Source organism: Cynocephalus volans, chromosome 4 (assembly GCF_027409185.1).
Source record: "Cynocephalus volans isolate mCynVol1 chromosome 4, mCynVol1.pri, whole genome shotgun sequence".
NCBI classification, from domain to species: Eukaryota; Metazoa; Chordata; class Mammalia; order Dermoptera; family Cynocephalidae; genus Cynocephalus; species Cynocephalus volans.
Window position 1 is genome coordinate 92,163,801 of NC_084463.1, and position 17,256 is coordinate 92,181,056.

Here is a 17,256-nt window from a genome sequence, read left to right on the forward strand (position 1 = left end):
GCACTTGCTGCACATGACCACCTGGTTGATCTCCAAGACCCCTTCCAGTTCTGACAGTCTGTGGTTCTGTCGAAAACTGGAGAGGCATATTGGATAGGGGCTCCGAGTCATTTTGGAAATGTCAAGGTTTTTCCCATGAGAGATAAACACAGAATAGATCCCATGCTTTTACTAAGCCTTGGCCTGATGAAATCAAAAGTAACAAGCTAACAGGCATCTGAGCTCAGTCAACAGCTATGGAGTTACACTGGAAACTCCAACTGGTTTTACTTCTGTCTAACATTAGTAATCTTTTCTGCTTCTGATAGAAGGACAAGACTGCTAAACTGCAGAGACATAGAGAAGTTTTTAGTTCTTTTATCAAGAGTTCCCTTGATCTTTTCTGACAGGTCGCTTAGAGATTATTCAATCCACTCTTAATTTTGCAGATGAAAACATCAGATCTAGAGGGATGGAATGACTTACTTAGGATCTGTCATCATGTTGGTGGCAAGGCCAGCACTAGAACCCAAGTTTCTTGCTTCTCAGTCTGATCATTTATATCTCCTGCATATTGTAATCTCTGAAACCATAGGAACCGTGACTTTCTCTTTAAAAGCATAAACCCTGGTGAAAATAATTCCATTTTTACCGACATTTTTTTTCTTTTTATTTATTTATTTATTTCGAATATTCATGAGATACAAAGCTGATTGTCCCCCCTCCTGCCCATGTTGTGGGGGCCAGATTCATATTGAGGACATACCCATTACCAGAAATTGCTTTTGTACCCTTTGTCCCCTTCCAATTATCCCCCAACCTCCCTCCCCCTTTCTTGTTTTTCTTTTCTGTTTATTTTTCACCTCTCCTGACTCCTCAACTTCCCCAAAAGTTCATATTTCATAGACAGGATAATGTTTGTTTTTGTTATTTAGTAGACAGTTAGAATGAATTGGATTCAGTTGTTTTTGAGGCATGAGGGGCTGGGGAACAAAATGATGGGGGAAACATTGAGAAGAATTTGTTTTATTTTTTTGTATTTGTTAAGCTGCAAAACAGCTGGAGTTATAAACTTGAAGCTTGGCAGCCTTGTGTCTGAGCCAAACCAAAGTAAAAGAAAATTGACTCAATATTTGTAAGTAAAGTTATGAATGTTTATATTTACATTTTTTGCAGAAATGCAGTGTAACATTTTCTGTTGGTTTGAAGCTCAGTTTTTTTTAAGTTCAAACTGTAATTAAAGAACTCTCTTGTTAGGGAATGGACTTAATTAAAGATGCCCCAATCTTACTGTGGAGCTAATAAAGTTCCTTTTACTTTAATTTCTGGAAATTCTGGAATATGAGTGAAAAGAGAAGAGAACCCAGGTGAAGAGTTCTTTCTTGACAGAATTCTTTGGTACCCCCAACTCCCTCCCTAAGTTACAGGAAATATTACGTAATAGTAAATTACATAATACATGTACTTTTGCTAATATCCCATCTTTCTGGTTAAGTTTCCAGTTTGAGGTAAAGCTTTTTTTTTTTTTTTTTTTTTTTTAAATTTTGAAATGCTCAAAATAAAACTTATCAACCTCAACCTTATTGAATTTGAGGCCCAGGGGTGGTTTATCCAAGGTCACACAGTGATCCTAAGGCTGCTGCCTCCTGCTTTAGCATGATTTCTGCTCTACTGTCTCCCTGATGACTTTCATTTTTAGATTATCTTCCCAGTGTCATTGGCCCTGCTCCCATGTAATTATATATCCATGGTACATAGCACTGAGGAAAATAGTGATCACCATCAAAGCAGAGGAAAATCCAAACATTTCATTGTCTTGTTCTTGTTTCATATGCTGAATTCTTCTTTGTCTTTCATACTGGTTGTCCATCCCCATGTCTGTCCATGCTCAAGACTGATAACCAGTGTTAAGCTTCCTTGATTTTACCTCTTTTAGAGCACCTAATCCATTTTGTCCCCACCCTAATAATCCTGATCTCGTCCCTGTGGCTCCATGCTCCTCGGTCTTATCCTTGTGTCTGATTTTTGTTTCATTCTTTGATATTGGGTCACCCCTACCCTTCCTAATTCTCTCCCTTCACCCTCTCTGTCTCCTTTTCTCCCTTTCTTTGTCCCCCTTTCTCCTTCTTCTTTCAACATTTCTCTCCCCCACTTTTTCCCTCCTCTTTCCTTCCCTCAAAACATACATACAAAGTGAAATTAAACAGGGCTCCCATGACACTAACCAGAGTTCTCTTTTGTAATAGTTAACTTGGCCAAAGGAAGGGCCTGGGGAAGGGTAGTGGTGGGGAAGAGGGGGAGGAATTTCATTTCATTGAAAGATTTGCTTATCTGTTTTTTTTTTTTTTTCTGTTATTTCTTCTTTAGGGTCTTTTCCCCCCAGGTCAAGGAGCCACAATTGGAGTTGATTTTATGATTAAGACAGTGGAGATTAATGGTGAAAAAGTAAAGGTAAGATGCTAAATGTTCAATAGGGCTTTCATTGTGCTTGCTAGGAGAGAGTTTAAGGAAAGTAGTACTTTTATAACATTTATTAAATCTTCTAATTGAAACTCACATTGAAAACAATACATTCTGCCATGACAGCTTATTTTCAAAGAGTTCTTCTAGTCTCTTTATAGGGGCTGGAAGGGGTTTTGGGTGATGTGTATACAGATTGGAAGACAGAGAGAAAAGGACTAAGGCAAGTTTGTCCTGTTTTGTGTCATATCAGAAGTGATGTGAAAATGAAGAAATTTCTTTTTTGATCTACTGAGCTGGGCCAATCAGCGGTGCTACCTCCTCTAAACAGCAGCCCCACAAAAGAGCCTCCTGATTCCTACATTTCGTTATGAATAATTTGTTAAAATTATCCTGCCTCCCACTATCTCCTTCTCCCTAGTAAAAGAGAGATACTGAATGAGGGATCCAGGAAAATCCAGGATCTCTACCCTGTCCTCCCCTTTGTGGTGTCGGGATGGTTTGGTACCTGGAAAAAGTGAAAGAAGAAGGGAGATAGTGTTTATTAAGTGTCTACTATGTGTCAGTACCTCTGCTAGATGCTTTCACATGTATCATCATATTTAGTGTAATCCTTACTGCAAACCCTAAGAGGTAAGTGGTATTATACTTGTTTTAAAGGCTTCAGAGAAGTTAAGTAACTTACTTATCCATGGCTGTACAGTTAGGAAGGGAAGCAGGAGGGATTTGAACAAGTTTTGCCAACCAGTATACCCCATTCCCTCCCGGGGTCTCCTCAGCTATGAGAGGAGAGAAATGAAGGCACAATTGGCCCATCACCTTGAAGCAAGGAGAGGAGGAAGGTGATGAAAAGAAACAAAGCAAGACTAAATTATGTGGAAGGAGGCTAAAGATCTTTGGAAAGTGCTCTACTTGCCATATAGAGTAATTGAAATTCCACTGTCACATCTCTGAGAGCAAGAAGTGATAACCCAGCCATCAGCAGCACAATAGCATCAGAGTTCTAGCTGGATCCCAGCCTAAGCATCCCAGGTTTGGTTCCATGTTATTTGCACCTCTCTCCCATACGTACCTGTACTCCTTCTTTTGAATGCCTTGGGAAGGCAGAGAAGCTCCATGATGCTCTTTTAGCCTTTTTTAGATACTCATCATCACAGAGAAATGTTTAGGATGAGGCTCTTGAGTGGGGGATAGACACTTTTCCAGTTTCTCTTTCAGCCCTGACTCCTCAGAATGGTTTCTTACTGCAGAGACATCTGCACAACACATCAAGTACAATAGTGAATGGAGAGCTGGGGCACTGGAAGGTAAAAGCAGTGTGTGAAACCCACATATATGCCAACCAACTTTTTCTGCCTACTTCCCCACTCCTGTCAAGCACCACTCTGGCTGCACTGCGCTCGCTCTGAGCTTCAGGCTCCTGCTAAGCTGGCGCTGCCATCCTCTCCCTCCAGCCACCTTTGTGATTATCTACCTGGACCTCATCAGCCAGGATGAGATGTTCTCCAATGTTTACAAGACCTGGGAGATCGTGGATGGGCTGTGCCTGGAGGTGGAGGGGAAGATGGTCAGTAGGACAGAGGGCTGAAGGCTCCAAGGGTGAAGGTACTGAAAACATAATAATCACTGGTGTTGATGTTGTAATGAACCATCAATTGCAGAAAACCAGCTTCATAAAATAAGTACATCAAAGATTACATATAATCTGTGAAAGGCAAACTCAAAGAACAGAGAAAAGAAAGAGTAAAACCTCTATGATGTGGGTTGTAGGACAAATCAAGCACATCCTTGTTAATTTCAAAAACTGGCAGTTCTTTATTGCTGAAAACAAGAATCTACATGGCATGGATGCTCTGCTGGACAAGCATGAGGGTGGGATGACCCCATATGTGGGTCTTTAAGGCTGGTTTAGAAATAGAAAAATGTTAACAAATTTGGCAGTTACTTTGGATCTATCACCTGCCATCATAAATGGTTGCTGCTTGTCATCCACAGAATACCAGGACTTAAGACAAACGATACCGATGTCATCTTGAGCTCTTCATTTATTTTGACCATGATTTACTTGTAATGGAAGTGTTGTTTTTCTTTAAGAAAACATGTCATGTAGGTTGTCTAAAAATAAAATGCATTTAAATTCATTTGAGAGAATGCTTCTTAGTTTAATACATATTTATACTAAATCCATGACTAGAAAGCATAAGACTATCTTCAGATAACTTCTACAGTGAAAACTACTTCTGGGACTGGAATATAGAGAACAAGAATCAAAAGTTTTAACTCTCAGTTGCAGTAAAGGGAAAAACCGTGCTTATAGCAGTGCCAGCATTTGAAGTGGAGCCTTATACGTTTTATCGCCTACAATGGAAGTAGTTAACTCTGGAAGAGATTACCAAAAGAATAAAAAAAGACTAATTCAGTTGGGGAAAAAAATGCCAACCAGAAAGTCGAAAACATAGTGCATTTGGGGTGGGGAGAGGGAGCTGGGGTGTGAGGATAGGAAGGAGAAATTAGTGTGCTCAAGAGGTGTTGGCCAAAAGAGCCTTTTGTAGCTTTCTGTTGTTCTAGCAGAGGGGATCTCGTTGTCAGCCAAGGGGGTTGGGTAAAGATAACTATTGTTTTATGCAGTTTATATCCAGATGTTTGTGTTTCACATTTACATATGCATAAGTGTGTGAGTTCATTTGTTTGATCAGAAATGTCAGTGCCTACCATGTTCCAGGCTCTGGTCAAGAATAAGGGTGAATAAGAAATGGTCCCTACTGTTAAAGAACAGGATTATTTTTCTTTTCTGAAACCCCAGACTTAGGTACTCCATTTATTCTACTTTATACAAACCGCAACCTCATTTTTAAGTGCTTATTACATTTTGCTAAAATTCATAGTTGTATAACGTCTGACTCAACCATGAGACCACAGCCTCCACAAAAGCAAGCTTTGTGTCTTTTGTTCATCTTTGTATTCGCAGTACAGTTCCTGTCCCTGACACTTCTTTAGGTTTCTGGAACTTCATCTATAAAAAAGGAGAATTGGCTAATCTCCTACATCTAGTCCAAATCAATTTGCCTGTGATTCTTTCTAGCCTAATATGTACACTCAGATACAGGACGACCCTCTTCAACACATAAATTCCGAGGGCCTCATTAACCTTTGAACATATGAAGAGTAACTTCTTTAGACCTTATGAGAAGAGGGCAGAGCTGCCCAGGTATACTAAGAAAACAGTTTTTGTCTTAATGTCCTTGTACTTTGACATTTATTGAATACCTCTTCTTGGTGATGCTTAAGTGTCTTTTGCTAGTGGTTTCCAGGCTATCTCAGAGCCCCATAAAGTCAGTGGAAAGGAGGATCTGCCAGTGCAGTGTTATCCACCTGATGGGTGGCAAGGCCGGGAACAGAACCTGGCTCTCCAAGCTGACTTGTCATCACCCCCTTCAACCTCCCCACATTGTGCATTCTTCCAGGATGGCTCCCAGGACTGAAGGCAGGGAATCCATGGTGTTAGAAAGATTCTTGTAGCTATAAAGACTAAGTGTCAAATCAGTAAAGGCAAAGTTAAGGAAGAGGCCCGTCACTTCAAATGGTCTGCATTATGAAAGTGGCCCTGGGTATGCAACGTAATGAAAACATTTATAGACCATTGAACTATACACTTAAAAATGGTTAAGATGGTAAATTTTATGTTATGTGAATTTTACCACGATACAAAAATTGGAAAAAATCTGGAATTTTCTGCTATCCATTAAATATATTTTTTTAGTCTATCATAAATTAGTTAGTAATAAGCAAAACTTTAAGCTCGGTCTAAGACGTTTTAACCTTGGGAGATTAAATATAATAGAAATAGAAGATTTGCTATATTTGTCTTTAATCAAGTCTATGTTGCATAGATAGGAGAGTCATGAAAGTATGTACATATATTTACTCCTCCAACCATCTGTCTTCCATCCATTCATCCATCCATCCTGTGTTATTGTAGATGCTTCGTGCCGGGTATTGTGGTAGGCAAAGTACCTCTGCCCCCTATGAACTTTCTATCATCTAGCTCTAATAACATTTTAAAAGTGAAACTTTTTCTGATACTCTACTAATCTTTTAAGTAGAATTTATCAGTCCTTCCTTTGTGAATCTACAATCCTTTATTCATGCAGTTGGCCATCATTCAAATGTGTCTACCACGTACATGCAGTGTGTTAGGAAGGCATCGAGGTATAAGGTCAAATAAGACAGCCCTTGTTCTCAAAGAACTCTAGGAAGGAGATAGACTAGGAAACCAATCATTGCAATACATTAGTGTGACAGCGAGGCAATAGAGGTTAAGTAGTGGTGCAAAGAAGAGAGTAGATGAACAGCGTAACCCCATGCTGGAGTTGAAAGTGGTTGGAAAGCCCATGACTGCAGTCTTGAAAACATATGGACAGGGCCGAGCCCGTGGCGCACTCGGGAGAGTGCGGCGCTGGGAGCGCGGCGGCGGGTTCGGATCCTATGTAGGAATGGCCGGTGCACTCACTGGCTGAGTGCCGGTCACGAAAAAGACAAAAAAAAAAAAAAAAAAAAAACCAAACAAAAAACATATGGACGAGCATGAGACTAGTGCTAGGAGACATTCTTTCCTGCTGGCACCGCTTAATAGGGACATCTCATTTTGTACTATGGTTAATTAACTATGTATGTGTCCTACCTATAGACTGAGCTTTTTGAGATCAGGGATTGTGTTTTATTTATCTTTGTATTCTCCCTGGTCCTAGCACAGTGCCCTGCATATATTAATGTCCTATAAATGCTGAAAAGAAGTAAATGACTTGCAGATAATGGTGAAACCAAGTTGAGTAATAAAGGCAGTAAAATATGAATATCCTCCATAATCAGCTGTTGGGCTAGAAACAAGAAGCCCCCTGTGAGAAAGTAGCATATATCATGGCAAGGCCACACAATCATTATTCTGGAAAATATTTCAGTGGTTTAAACTCTCAAAGCTGTTCTTAAGATGTGCCAGTACGAGAACATACTAATTTCTAATGATTGACAGTATTTAAATCCAGTCACAAGTGTTTTAGAGGCTAAGCATGGCTTTGTAACAACAGTCTGTTGTTCTTAGACACATCCTGGCAGAGGGGAACCATGTCCCTGTGTTTGAGTAGAGAAGAGAAATAGCTTTTGTCCAGGCAAAAACCATAACATCTATATGGTTGCCTTTAGCATACACAGACTTTTGTGTATATCATCAAAGAGCAGCTGCAACTTCAAATAAAAGGACAGCCTGTGTGCCACCAATTCAGGGTGGGGACTATTGGTCACTCATCAGCTCTTCAGCTAAACTGGTATCAGAGGGTGACACCAACTGATTCATCCTCTTTGGATATAGATGCACATTTAAATTGGTCGTTGGTGGCAAAGGCAGCATCGTGGTATGGAATGAGTCCTCAACTGGGAATAGAAGACCTGGAGTCTGAGTCCCAGCTTTGTAAGTAACCAGTTAAGAGACAGTTTCCTTTAATAAGTGGAGGCATAAATTTGCCTACCTCACTGATTATTATAAGAACTATAATGAGACTCTGAATAAATATTTGAGCATCTGCTATTTGCCAGGCTCTGTATTTGGTGAGTAAAATGGACTCTGACTTCTCCCTCATGAAGCTTTCAATCTAACAGAGAAGACGGCTATTAAACAAATTATTTAAAATAATGATTCAAGTGTGTCAGGTTCCATAAGGGCGAATGACACGATATGTTGCAAGAGAAACTCTCTGGGGTGGAAGATGGGGAACATGGCCTAAGCTGAAGGTTCCAGAAGGCCTTCCCTGAGCAAGTCATGTTATGTCTGTGGAGGTGAATGCACCTGTGATGTGCGAAATATTTACAAGTAGAAGAGAAGATTATTGTTGCTGTTGATGTTTGTATTTCTCAGGGTCTTATGATTTGTTCTACACTCAGCAGTCTCTCTGGAGAACAGTTCTCTTTCAGTAGTCACCTGCTCTGTGCAGGGAAATTCAGGGAGAAGTGAGTAGTATTTTGCTTTCTTCATACCAGAAACATTGGTTACCAGAACCATCAGTTATTAGGTCTTAGAACTGGTAGATGAGCTCAGAAAATGCGAACTTTCAGCAGGTTTCATATTATTAATCTCTTTTTATGAAAAACAACTGATGGCCGAAAGAGACTAAGTGATTTTTCCCAAGGGCATAGAGCTTAAAAATGGTGGAGGGAAATTATTTTTTGTCTGCGGTGGCATTGTGCCTATTTTCATTAACAAAGATAATAACTTAATATATTTATTTGAATTTTAAACTGGGAAAGGTGGTGAGGATGGATTTTCTCCTTTCTGGTTGCTGACTAAAATGCCAGTAGTCACAGGATGACAGCTTGCCGTGCATTGTGACTTTTGTAATACAGCATTCTGGTTAAGAGCATGAACTGTGGGACCACAATGTCTTGTTGAATTGGCTCTAGAGCATACTGGCTGTGAGACACTGAGCAAGTTCATTGATCTCACTGTGCCTCAGTTTCCTCATGGGAAAAAATGGTATTGTAATAGTACCTACCTCATAGGGTTATTGTGAGGATCGAGTTAGTACATGTAAAGTGCTTAGAGTAGAGTTTAGCACATAATAAATGCTCAATAAGTTTATTTTTTTTTTAGAATAAAGGGTATATTCTTAAATAATCTAACAAAGAAAAAAACAAAAACAAGCCCTTCTCTCTATCCAGAAATGCCTAACAAATTAAAAAACAAAACAAAATATAGGTACTTTTTTTTTAAGGGCAGAAAATAACCATGAAATTATTTGGCTGAAGGTGTTCTCATTTCCAAAATAAAGCAAGGCAATGCTTACTTTCTTTGCTGCTTCTCTAGTCTGATCCTTCTCTTTTGCCTTTACAGCTACAGATTTGGGATACAGCAGGTCAAGAGAGATTTCGGTCCATTACCCAGAGTTATTACCGAAGCGCCAATGCCTTGATCCTCACTTATGACATTACCTGTGAGGAATCCTTCCGTTGCCTTCCTGAGTGGCTGCGGGAGATAGAACAATATGCCAGCAACAAGGTCATCACTGTGTTAGTGGGTAAGTAAAGGTTAGTGAGGAGGGAATTTGATTTGTGGGCATCAGAGAATTTATAATCACATAAAGCTTGTACCTTGGTACCGTCCAAGAATATAGTCTATAGCTGTATAATTCATGCAGTCAACATTGATTTCTTCAACTGAAGAAAACTGAAGAGAAAATGAAATATGTCCTAATGTGGTGATGGTTTTAAAACATAAAGTAGAAAACATTGTTGATTGATTTTTCTATCAGTGTGGACTCTAGGGAGGAAGTTGGATGGTCATGAAAGTTATGTGGGCTACTAAACATTAAAAAGAAATCTGATTACAAGATGTGGAAACTGCTGGTCTAGAAATAAAACATATCTTTTAAGTTGATAAAGAATTCATTACTGAAGCAATTTTTTATTACCTGAAAAATGGACTTAAGTTATTTTTTTCTTTTCTTACCTTTATGCTGCTTTGAGAAATGCTATGTTTCAGAAAGAATCCACTAAAGGAAGTACTGCAGTTTGTTTCATCTTGTAGGAGGACAGAACCTCTGTTTAGAATGGGGGAAAGCCATTGATTTTCTATGGTGACAAATACACCAATTAAAAATGGGATTGCAGTGAAATGGACCAGGTCATTGAAAACTACTCTAATTTTGATGGAAAAGTGTTAATAACTATATGGTTACTTAAATGTTTTCTTCACAGGAAGGAATGTTACTGTATAATCTAGCAAGACCTAATTTTGGAAATTCGAGTAGAGAACCTTAGAAACATTGCTAAGTTACAAATTAGGGTTAACAGTAAGCTAAGTAAACATTTTATAATAAGCATTATAATTGGTATATATGTACCAGGAATCATACTAGGAACTTTATGTGTCATAATCCCTAATTTACAGATGAGGAAACCAAGGCTCAGAGAGGTGAAGTTCTTTGCCCAAAGTCATACAGCATATAAAACCGACTCCAAGCCCTGTAGTTGTCCAGCTGTAATATGCTGCTTTGTAACAAATTGCTGGATTTTTCCTTCAGGCCGCTGGGTTAAGTATCTGCCTCTCTGTGAGCTAGTGTTCCATTCCCAGACCTGAAAACCCTCTTGCTCAATGGTGAACCTTTGCCATGAAGCATTTGAAGGTCCCCAGCTCTAGATTTATGCTTTCTTTCTGTTCCATGGAAAGCCCTTGAGTCAAATTATTACTACTTGGGATTTTTATCTAAGGAAGTTAAACGAGAATTTTAGGGGAGATAATTAGTTCAATATGAAAGAGGTATTGGCTTTTTAAAAAAACTTTTTACTATGGAAAATTTCCAACATAAGCAAGAGTAGAGAAAACAGTACAGTGAACCCCCATGTACATATCACTCAGTTTTAACAATTATCAACTCATGACCAATTTTAGTTTTTATTTATTCCCCATATATTCTGTCCACCCTCCCTCCCCTCAGATTATTTTGAAGCAAATCCCAAATATATTAATTCATCTTTGAATATCAGTGTGTATCTTTAAAAGGTAAGGTATTTTAAAAAAGAAAATCTAATAATAATGCCATTTTCATACCCCCGAAATATTAACAATTCCTTAATAGCCTCAAAAATCTATTTAGATAATGTTTAAATTTTCCTGATTCATAATTTTTTTTAAAGTTTGTTCAGGGCCGAGCCCGTGGCGCACTCCGGAGAGTGCGGCGCTGGGAGCACAGCGACGCTCCCACTGCAGGTTCAGATCCTGTATAGGAATGGCCGGTACACTCACTGGCTGAGTGCCGGTCACGAAAAAGACAAAAAAATAAAAAAAATAAAGTTTGTTCAAAGCAAGCCAAATAAGGTCCATATGTTTTACTTGATTATTGTGTCTTTTTTCTCCCCCTTTTTTTGGCAGCTGGCCAGTACAGGGATCCAAACCTGTGACCTTGGTGTTATAAGGCTGCACTCTAAACAACTGAGCTAACAGGCCAGCCTGATATGTTTTTTAATTCTCCTTTTATCTGTAGGTTACCCCTCCATTTTTTTTCTCTCTTTGAATTTATCGTTAAAACATTTGTTTGTCTTGTAGAGTTTATAAGTCTAACTTTTTTCAACTCTGTGGTGTCATTTGATGTATTCCTCCAGCACTTGTATTTCTTGCAGATTTGTAGGTAATCAAGAGGCCTGATGAGATTCGGGGTTTTTTTTTTTTTTTTTGCTTCTCTTTTTAGCAAAAATATTCCATATATGGTATTCTGTGGCACAGTTCTCAGAGGACAGGCAAGAAGAATGCTTGGTTCTTTCTTTTATATTCACTTTTCAAGATAATGACTTGGTTCCCTAGTATCTTCCAAAAGTAACTATTGAAGTTTGTTTATATTTTTAATATTATTATGAACGTATGAATTTAAATATATTCGATGTATTCTAGTCCCTTGCAGTGATTATTATTGATGCCTCAATAGTTCCGACTTTGACAGTGGGAGCTTCTTCTAACAGGCTCCTGAGCCCTTTTGACATGACCCAGGAATCCTTGACAATTTTCTTTCTTTCTGGTATGACAGATGTTCCAGGTATATCTTGCATCTTGTACATTTCCTGCTCCTGACCTGGAATTAGCCATTTCTTCAAGAAGGGCTGTTTCTTTTTAATGGAAAGTTGTATTTAGAGGCTACCACCTAGGTGCTAGGAGTTCTTGTTACTAGTGGGTAGATCATTGTTTCGGGCTTTTTAGTGGACAGAGTTTGTGTGTATATGTGTGTGTGCATGTGCGTGCATGTGGTAAATTCTGTAGCATCCACGAGGGGGTTGTCTTACTGGGCTCTTCTAAATGTTCTGACTCACAAAATTACCACAGGCCGCACTTGGTATTAGGTTAACTTAAAAGGACACAGGACAGGAAACAGGGCTTAATAACAGGTCAGCATCAGGGATACCACTTCAGTGGAAGTAGTCCTCATAGCAGTCCACATAGCTTTCCAGGACACCCTCCCACCCCAACACACACACACAATTCAGGTGTGAAAAAGCAAGGTTCACTTCAGGCAAGTGAAGGATCTGCCCTGGCCTAGAAGCCTCCATGCCCCATAGGAGCCAAAATCTCTTAGAACAACTCCACAGGCATAACTTGCAGAATCTCTTCAAGTGAAGAATCATTACGATCAAGGGAAGCCCAGAGTTATGGCTTTCCGTTTGGTATTTATAATGCATACATAGAATTCCCAGGCCAGATGTAATTTATCAGTCAGGGGTCATTTTTACCATAAACAATGTTACCAGGTAACAGCTGACATATCACCCTTGTCAGATTTCCTGGAGAATAGAGATAGGAAACTTTTTAAAGATAAAATACACCATGAATTATTCACACTGATTCTTCCATTTATCATTCAGGACTGCAGAAATTTTAACTTAACACCATTAATCTTATGTCTGTATTTCCTTTTTCCCATGCTAAAAATCCCAGTTCCCTATGATGCCAGCATAATTACTCATTTTCTTTAACCCATAATACACATATAGTATCCTCAGAATAATAATACCAGCCCTGCTATCCACACGACCACTGCTGAAATCGTTCAAGATTTTTTTCTTCAATTCTTTTTGTCCTTAGGGTATATACCACTAGGGATGCATGGTTAAATTACTGTATTTTAAACTCACTTGAAATAGTTCCTCTCTGTGTGGTTATATCACCACATGATAAATGTGTTCATTTGTTTAATTTTGCTTTCAATATTTAAGGATTGCTTATTAAATTTAATTTTGTATAAATTGTATAGTTGTAATTAATTATATAATTATATAAAACGTGTAAGTTTCTGATGTCAAATCTACAAAACAGAGTATATTTAGAGAAATCTGGTTTCTATCCCCATCTCCTCAACCCTGTTCCTTTCGTAGGTAATCATTATCTTTTAAATTAAAATTTTGGTTAATTTTTTCATTTAAAAAATAAGCAATACAGTGTTTGTGTAACATATATTAATATTCTTCCTTTTTTCGTAGACAGTTGCATATTATACATGCTTTTTTCTGCTTTGCTTTTTCCACTTAACAATATATCCTAGTGTTCTCATTCTATGGCAGTATATAGAAATATTCCTCCTTACTTTTTACTATGGCAAACATTCCATTGTGTGGATGTACCACACAGTTTATTCAGCCAGTGTCCTACTGATGGGCATTTTGTGGTTTCCAGTTCTTTGCCATTACAAATGGTACTCGTATTTTAAAATAAGCATTTCCATAATCGTGGTCACATTTGCTTTGCTTTACTAGCCTATCTGTCTGGTTTAACTTCAGATCTGGAATTGCATTTTGATGCTTTTGAGCCTACAAAAAGTCAAATGATGATTCTTTCTTTGATTTTACCACTGTTCCAGGCAACAAGATCGATCTGGCTGAAAGGAGAGAGGTCTCCCAGCAGAGAGCTGAGGAATTCTCAGAAGCTCAGGACATGTATTATCTGGAGACCTCTGCCAAGGAATCTGATAATGTGGAGAAACTCTTCCTTGACTTAGCGTGCCGACTCATCAGTGAAGCCAGACAGAACACGCTTGTGAACAATGTGTCCTCACCCTTACCTGGAGAAGGGAAAAGCATCAGCTATTTGACTTGTTGTAATTTCAACTAAAGGCTGAGGCAAGGAAAAGCAAAAGGAATCAGCAGCTGTCCTGATGGGCCACAAGTTGCTGGGGCGATCTGGCGATGACTGTGGCTCCTGCTCTCGGACCTTCTGACTCCTGTGGGCTCCTGAGCTTACAAAGCATGGCAGGCCAATGGCCTCGTCCACAGGCCAGCATTAGCAGAATATATAATGGTTTCATCCTTTTGCAGTCTGGAGTTGGAGCAAGGAGAAAATTGCACTAGGCACTCCATGATCTGCAGAGCATGTTGCTTTTGTTTTTTTAAAAAGCAAGTAAAAGTGCATTCCTGAACACAGTCCAGGGGGGAATGTACCATAGGGACCCCTCCTGCACGTCAATAGGTGCATGTGGGAGCTGTTCTGTAGGGCTTCAGTGGTCATCTTCCAGGGCCCTGGTTTTCTTGTCTACCAGATAAACGAAAACTGGGAAGGCCAAGTACTCTGTGGTGCATACTGATAATCCCACGGAGATTTTGAAAAGTGTTGTTTCTCTTGTCCACAGGCACTTTCAAGAACTTGGGGATGTAAAAATGAAATGAAACCTTTACCCATGACCAACAGTAATAACAATCATTGTTTTAATAATATATACAAGCTCCATGACTCCTTTTGGTGCTAATGATTCCACTATTTCACAGACCAAATGTTTTAGTACATTGATGTCCTTAAATGTATTACATAGAAATTAAAAAAAAAAAAAAATAGGGGGGAAGTCCATGAATCAGTACTCTTCTCAAAGTCTCATTACCACCTTTTCTAGGGTGGATTTGTTGGACAAGAGAATACTTCTCCTTTCATGTTCCCCTCTAAATCTCTACGATTTTTTTCTATTCTCTCATCTTTCTTGCCTTTTAAGTAAATGAAAAAGTTTGAAAAATGAAAAAAAAATACAAATCATTGATGATATTCTAATATAAAAGATTAGCTCTAAGACATTATGAGCAGCATGAGAAAACAGAGCAGATATGACCAAAATACTGTGGATTAATGGACTGCAGTGCAGGGTTCCAAGCAGAGCACAGTCCTTGATAGCAGATCACATCTTTTACTTTTGGTACTATCCATCTTGGACAGACCAATGCTTCGGATTTTGTAGACGTTTTTAGTATAATAAGTGAGAATAGCAACAGATAGAAAGTCTCACAAACAATTTTTGTATCTTCAATAATAACCATAGAAGAATTCTGCTTGTGGAAGCAGGTTGAGCTGTCGTTTATCACCTCCTTGTAATAATGTTATTCTCAGACGTGTGACCATATATTCTTTCCTGTTTCTTTCTCTTTTCCTCTCTCTCTTTTTTGGTCTCACCCTTCTGTCCTTCTTTTCTCCCTCCGTCACCCCCTCCGTCTCTCCCATCCTTATATGCATGTGTTATTGCAGATCTCCAATTCAAATGGAGATGTGGATGCCTTTACTTAGCCAATTTAAAAACAGGACTTAAAATGGAAGATGTGCTGCTCAATATGTGTTATTTCTTCAGTGCCATACTTTGATACCTTCCAATTTGTTCACTGATACAAATGCATATTGGGAAAATAATTAAACCTGTATGCTGTTGATGCTGTCAGATATTTCTTAGCTGCTTAGCATAACTGAGGGATGAGCAATGGAATTAGGATGTGATATGTAATTCCACTGTTGCTGTAGATGGTGACAATCTCGGTCCTGATATGTTAATGTTTGAAAGCTATTTAATTGTAAAGAAATGAGTCATGTAGAGACATGGTATTGATAAAGCATTTCTAGCATTATTCTAGCAGGTTTCAGAGTGACCATTCTCTTACACATGGTATTGTACATATTGTTTAAGGGACTGATAATTATGGTTGGCCTCATTGTGTTTTTTTCTGATCCTGTGGGAAAGAGAAGGGGATGGTAGAAGTTTGAATTGCTTTTCTTTTAGAATCTGTTTCTACAAGAAAGAAAAATAACTTTAATAAAAACCAAAATAATTTATAATAATTGTTGCCTTTCCCTCCCATCTTCTCCACTAGGCCACCGTCAACTAAAAGTATCTAGAAAAACGAGTTAATCAAGGTGGCAGAAGAACTTCTCTTTTTAAACTGTGAGGACATGTCCCTAAGTTTAAATTTATTAAATTTCATTTAGAGCAAAAGTCCAATGTTCCCACCACATGATGACCCAAATTTGACCCATGGCAAAAAATGTGTTGAAAGTAAGGTTGCTTTGTGAACTTAGAGGAAAGGGCTTTGTTAAATTGGATTAATTTAGTTGCAAAATAACAGCTTCTAGGGCCACACTTGTAATTATGAAATTTTTATTTTCTAGGGCTTAGCCTCTTCTATCTACACTTGGTCAGATGCAGAAGGGGCTTAGAAAGCTCTGCTTTTGGCTCCTTTCTTCCCTGTTACTCCTGCCAGCCTTTCTGTAGCTTATAGTCACCCATCCATGGCCCACCAGCAGGGACACAAGAGAATGTGGGGTTGGGGAGGGGGGCGGGGGCTGGGAGCGAAGGAAAAAAAAAAAGAGAATGTGGGGTTTTGTTTCTTTTCTTTCTTAGTTGTGTGAATTCCAGATTAGGCCTTATGGACACTTGTCTAATGATATATCTCAAGTTTGAGAACAATCCCTTACAGTACTGTAGGTGCAATAAATCTTATTTGAATAAATATTTTAGTGCCAAGAGAGGCTTTTTTGGTTTAACAGAAATTCTTTCAAGTAGAACTTGAGAAAGGACACTAATTAAATGAAGTCCTCTTAACCCAGGTCAAGACCTAAGGTTATTGGTTTGCCTAATAATAGTTCTTATGCTCATGGCAATATTTGCTAAGGTAAGAGCCTTCTTTGGATAAGAAATGATTCCTCATTTAATGGTGGATAAAAAAAGAGAGTTGCTTTATTGTGATTTAGTTTGGCTTGGTCTGACTAATGAGACTATCAGAGTCCATGTCTCTTCCATTTTTGGTGTGATCTTTTTCTCTTTTTAATAAAGTTATTAAATATATGGCAAAACTTTTTTCAGTTTCCAGTGAGAATGCATGATATTGGCGTCATGGGGTCAGGTCAAATCTTGCAATTTGGTGATATTAATGATATTTAGCATGGCTTTGTGTAGACTATATCCTCAAAGGATTTTATACTTTCTTCTTTGCCTATGCAAGGCTTTTTACTCCCTTATATGCTTTTATTAGATCTGTTGAATTATA

General features: G+C 38.6%; 1 protein-coding gene and 1 pseudogene across 2 annotated transcripts in view; both read left to right on the forward strand.

Annotated features, from left to right (window-relative positions):
- The window catches only part of RAB30 (RAB30, member RAS oncogene family), a 79,566-nt gene extending 63,047 nt beyond the window's left edge, over positions 1-16,519 (forward strand). For both annotated transcript variants that reach the window (XM_063093955.1, XM_063093956.1), the window contains exons 3-5: positions 2,347-2,430; positions 9,320-9,503; positions 13,827-16,519. In XM_063093955.1, coding sequence (XP_062950025.1) covers positions 2,347-2,430; positions 9,320-9,503; positions 13,827-14,077 — 519 coding nt within the window. In that variant the 3' untranslated portion in view covers positions 14,078-16,519. The remainder of the gene's footprint in view (positions 1-2,346; positions 2,431-9,319; positions 9,504-13,826) is intronic.
- LOC134374998 (translationally-controlled tumor protein-like) lies at positions 2,936-4,368 on the forward strand (annotated as a pseudogene).
- Positions 16,520-17,256: the final 737 nt, after the last annotated feature.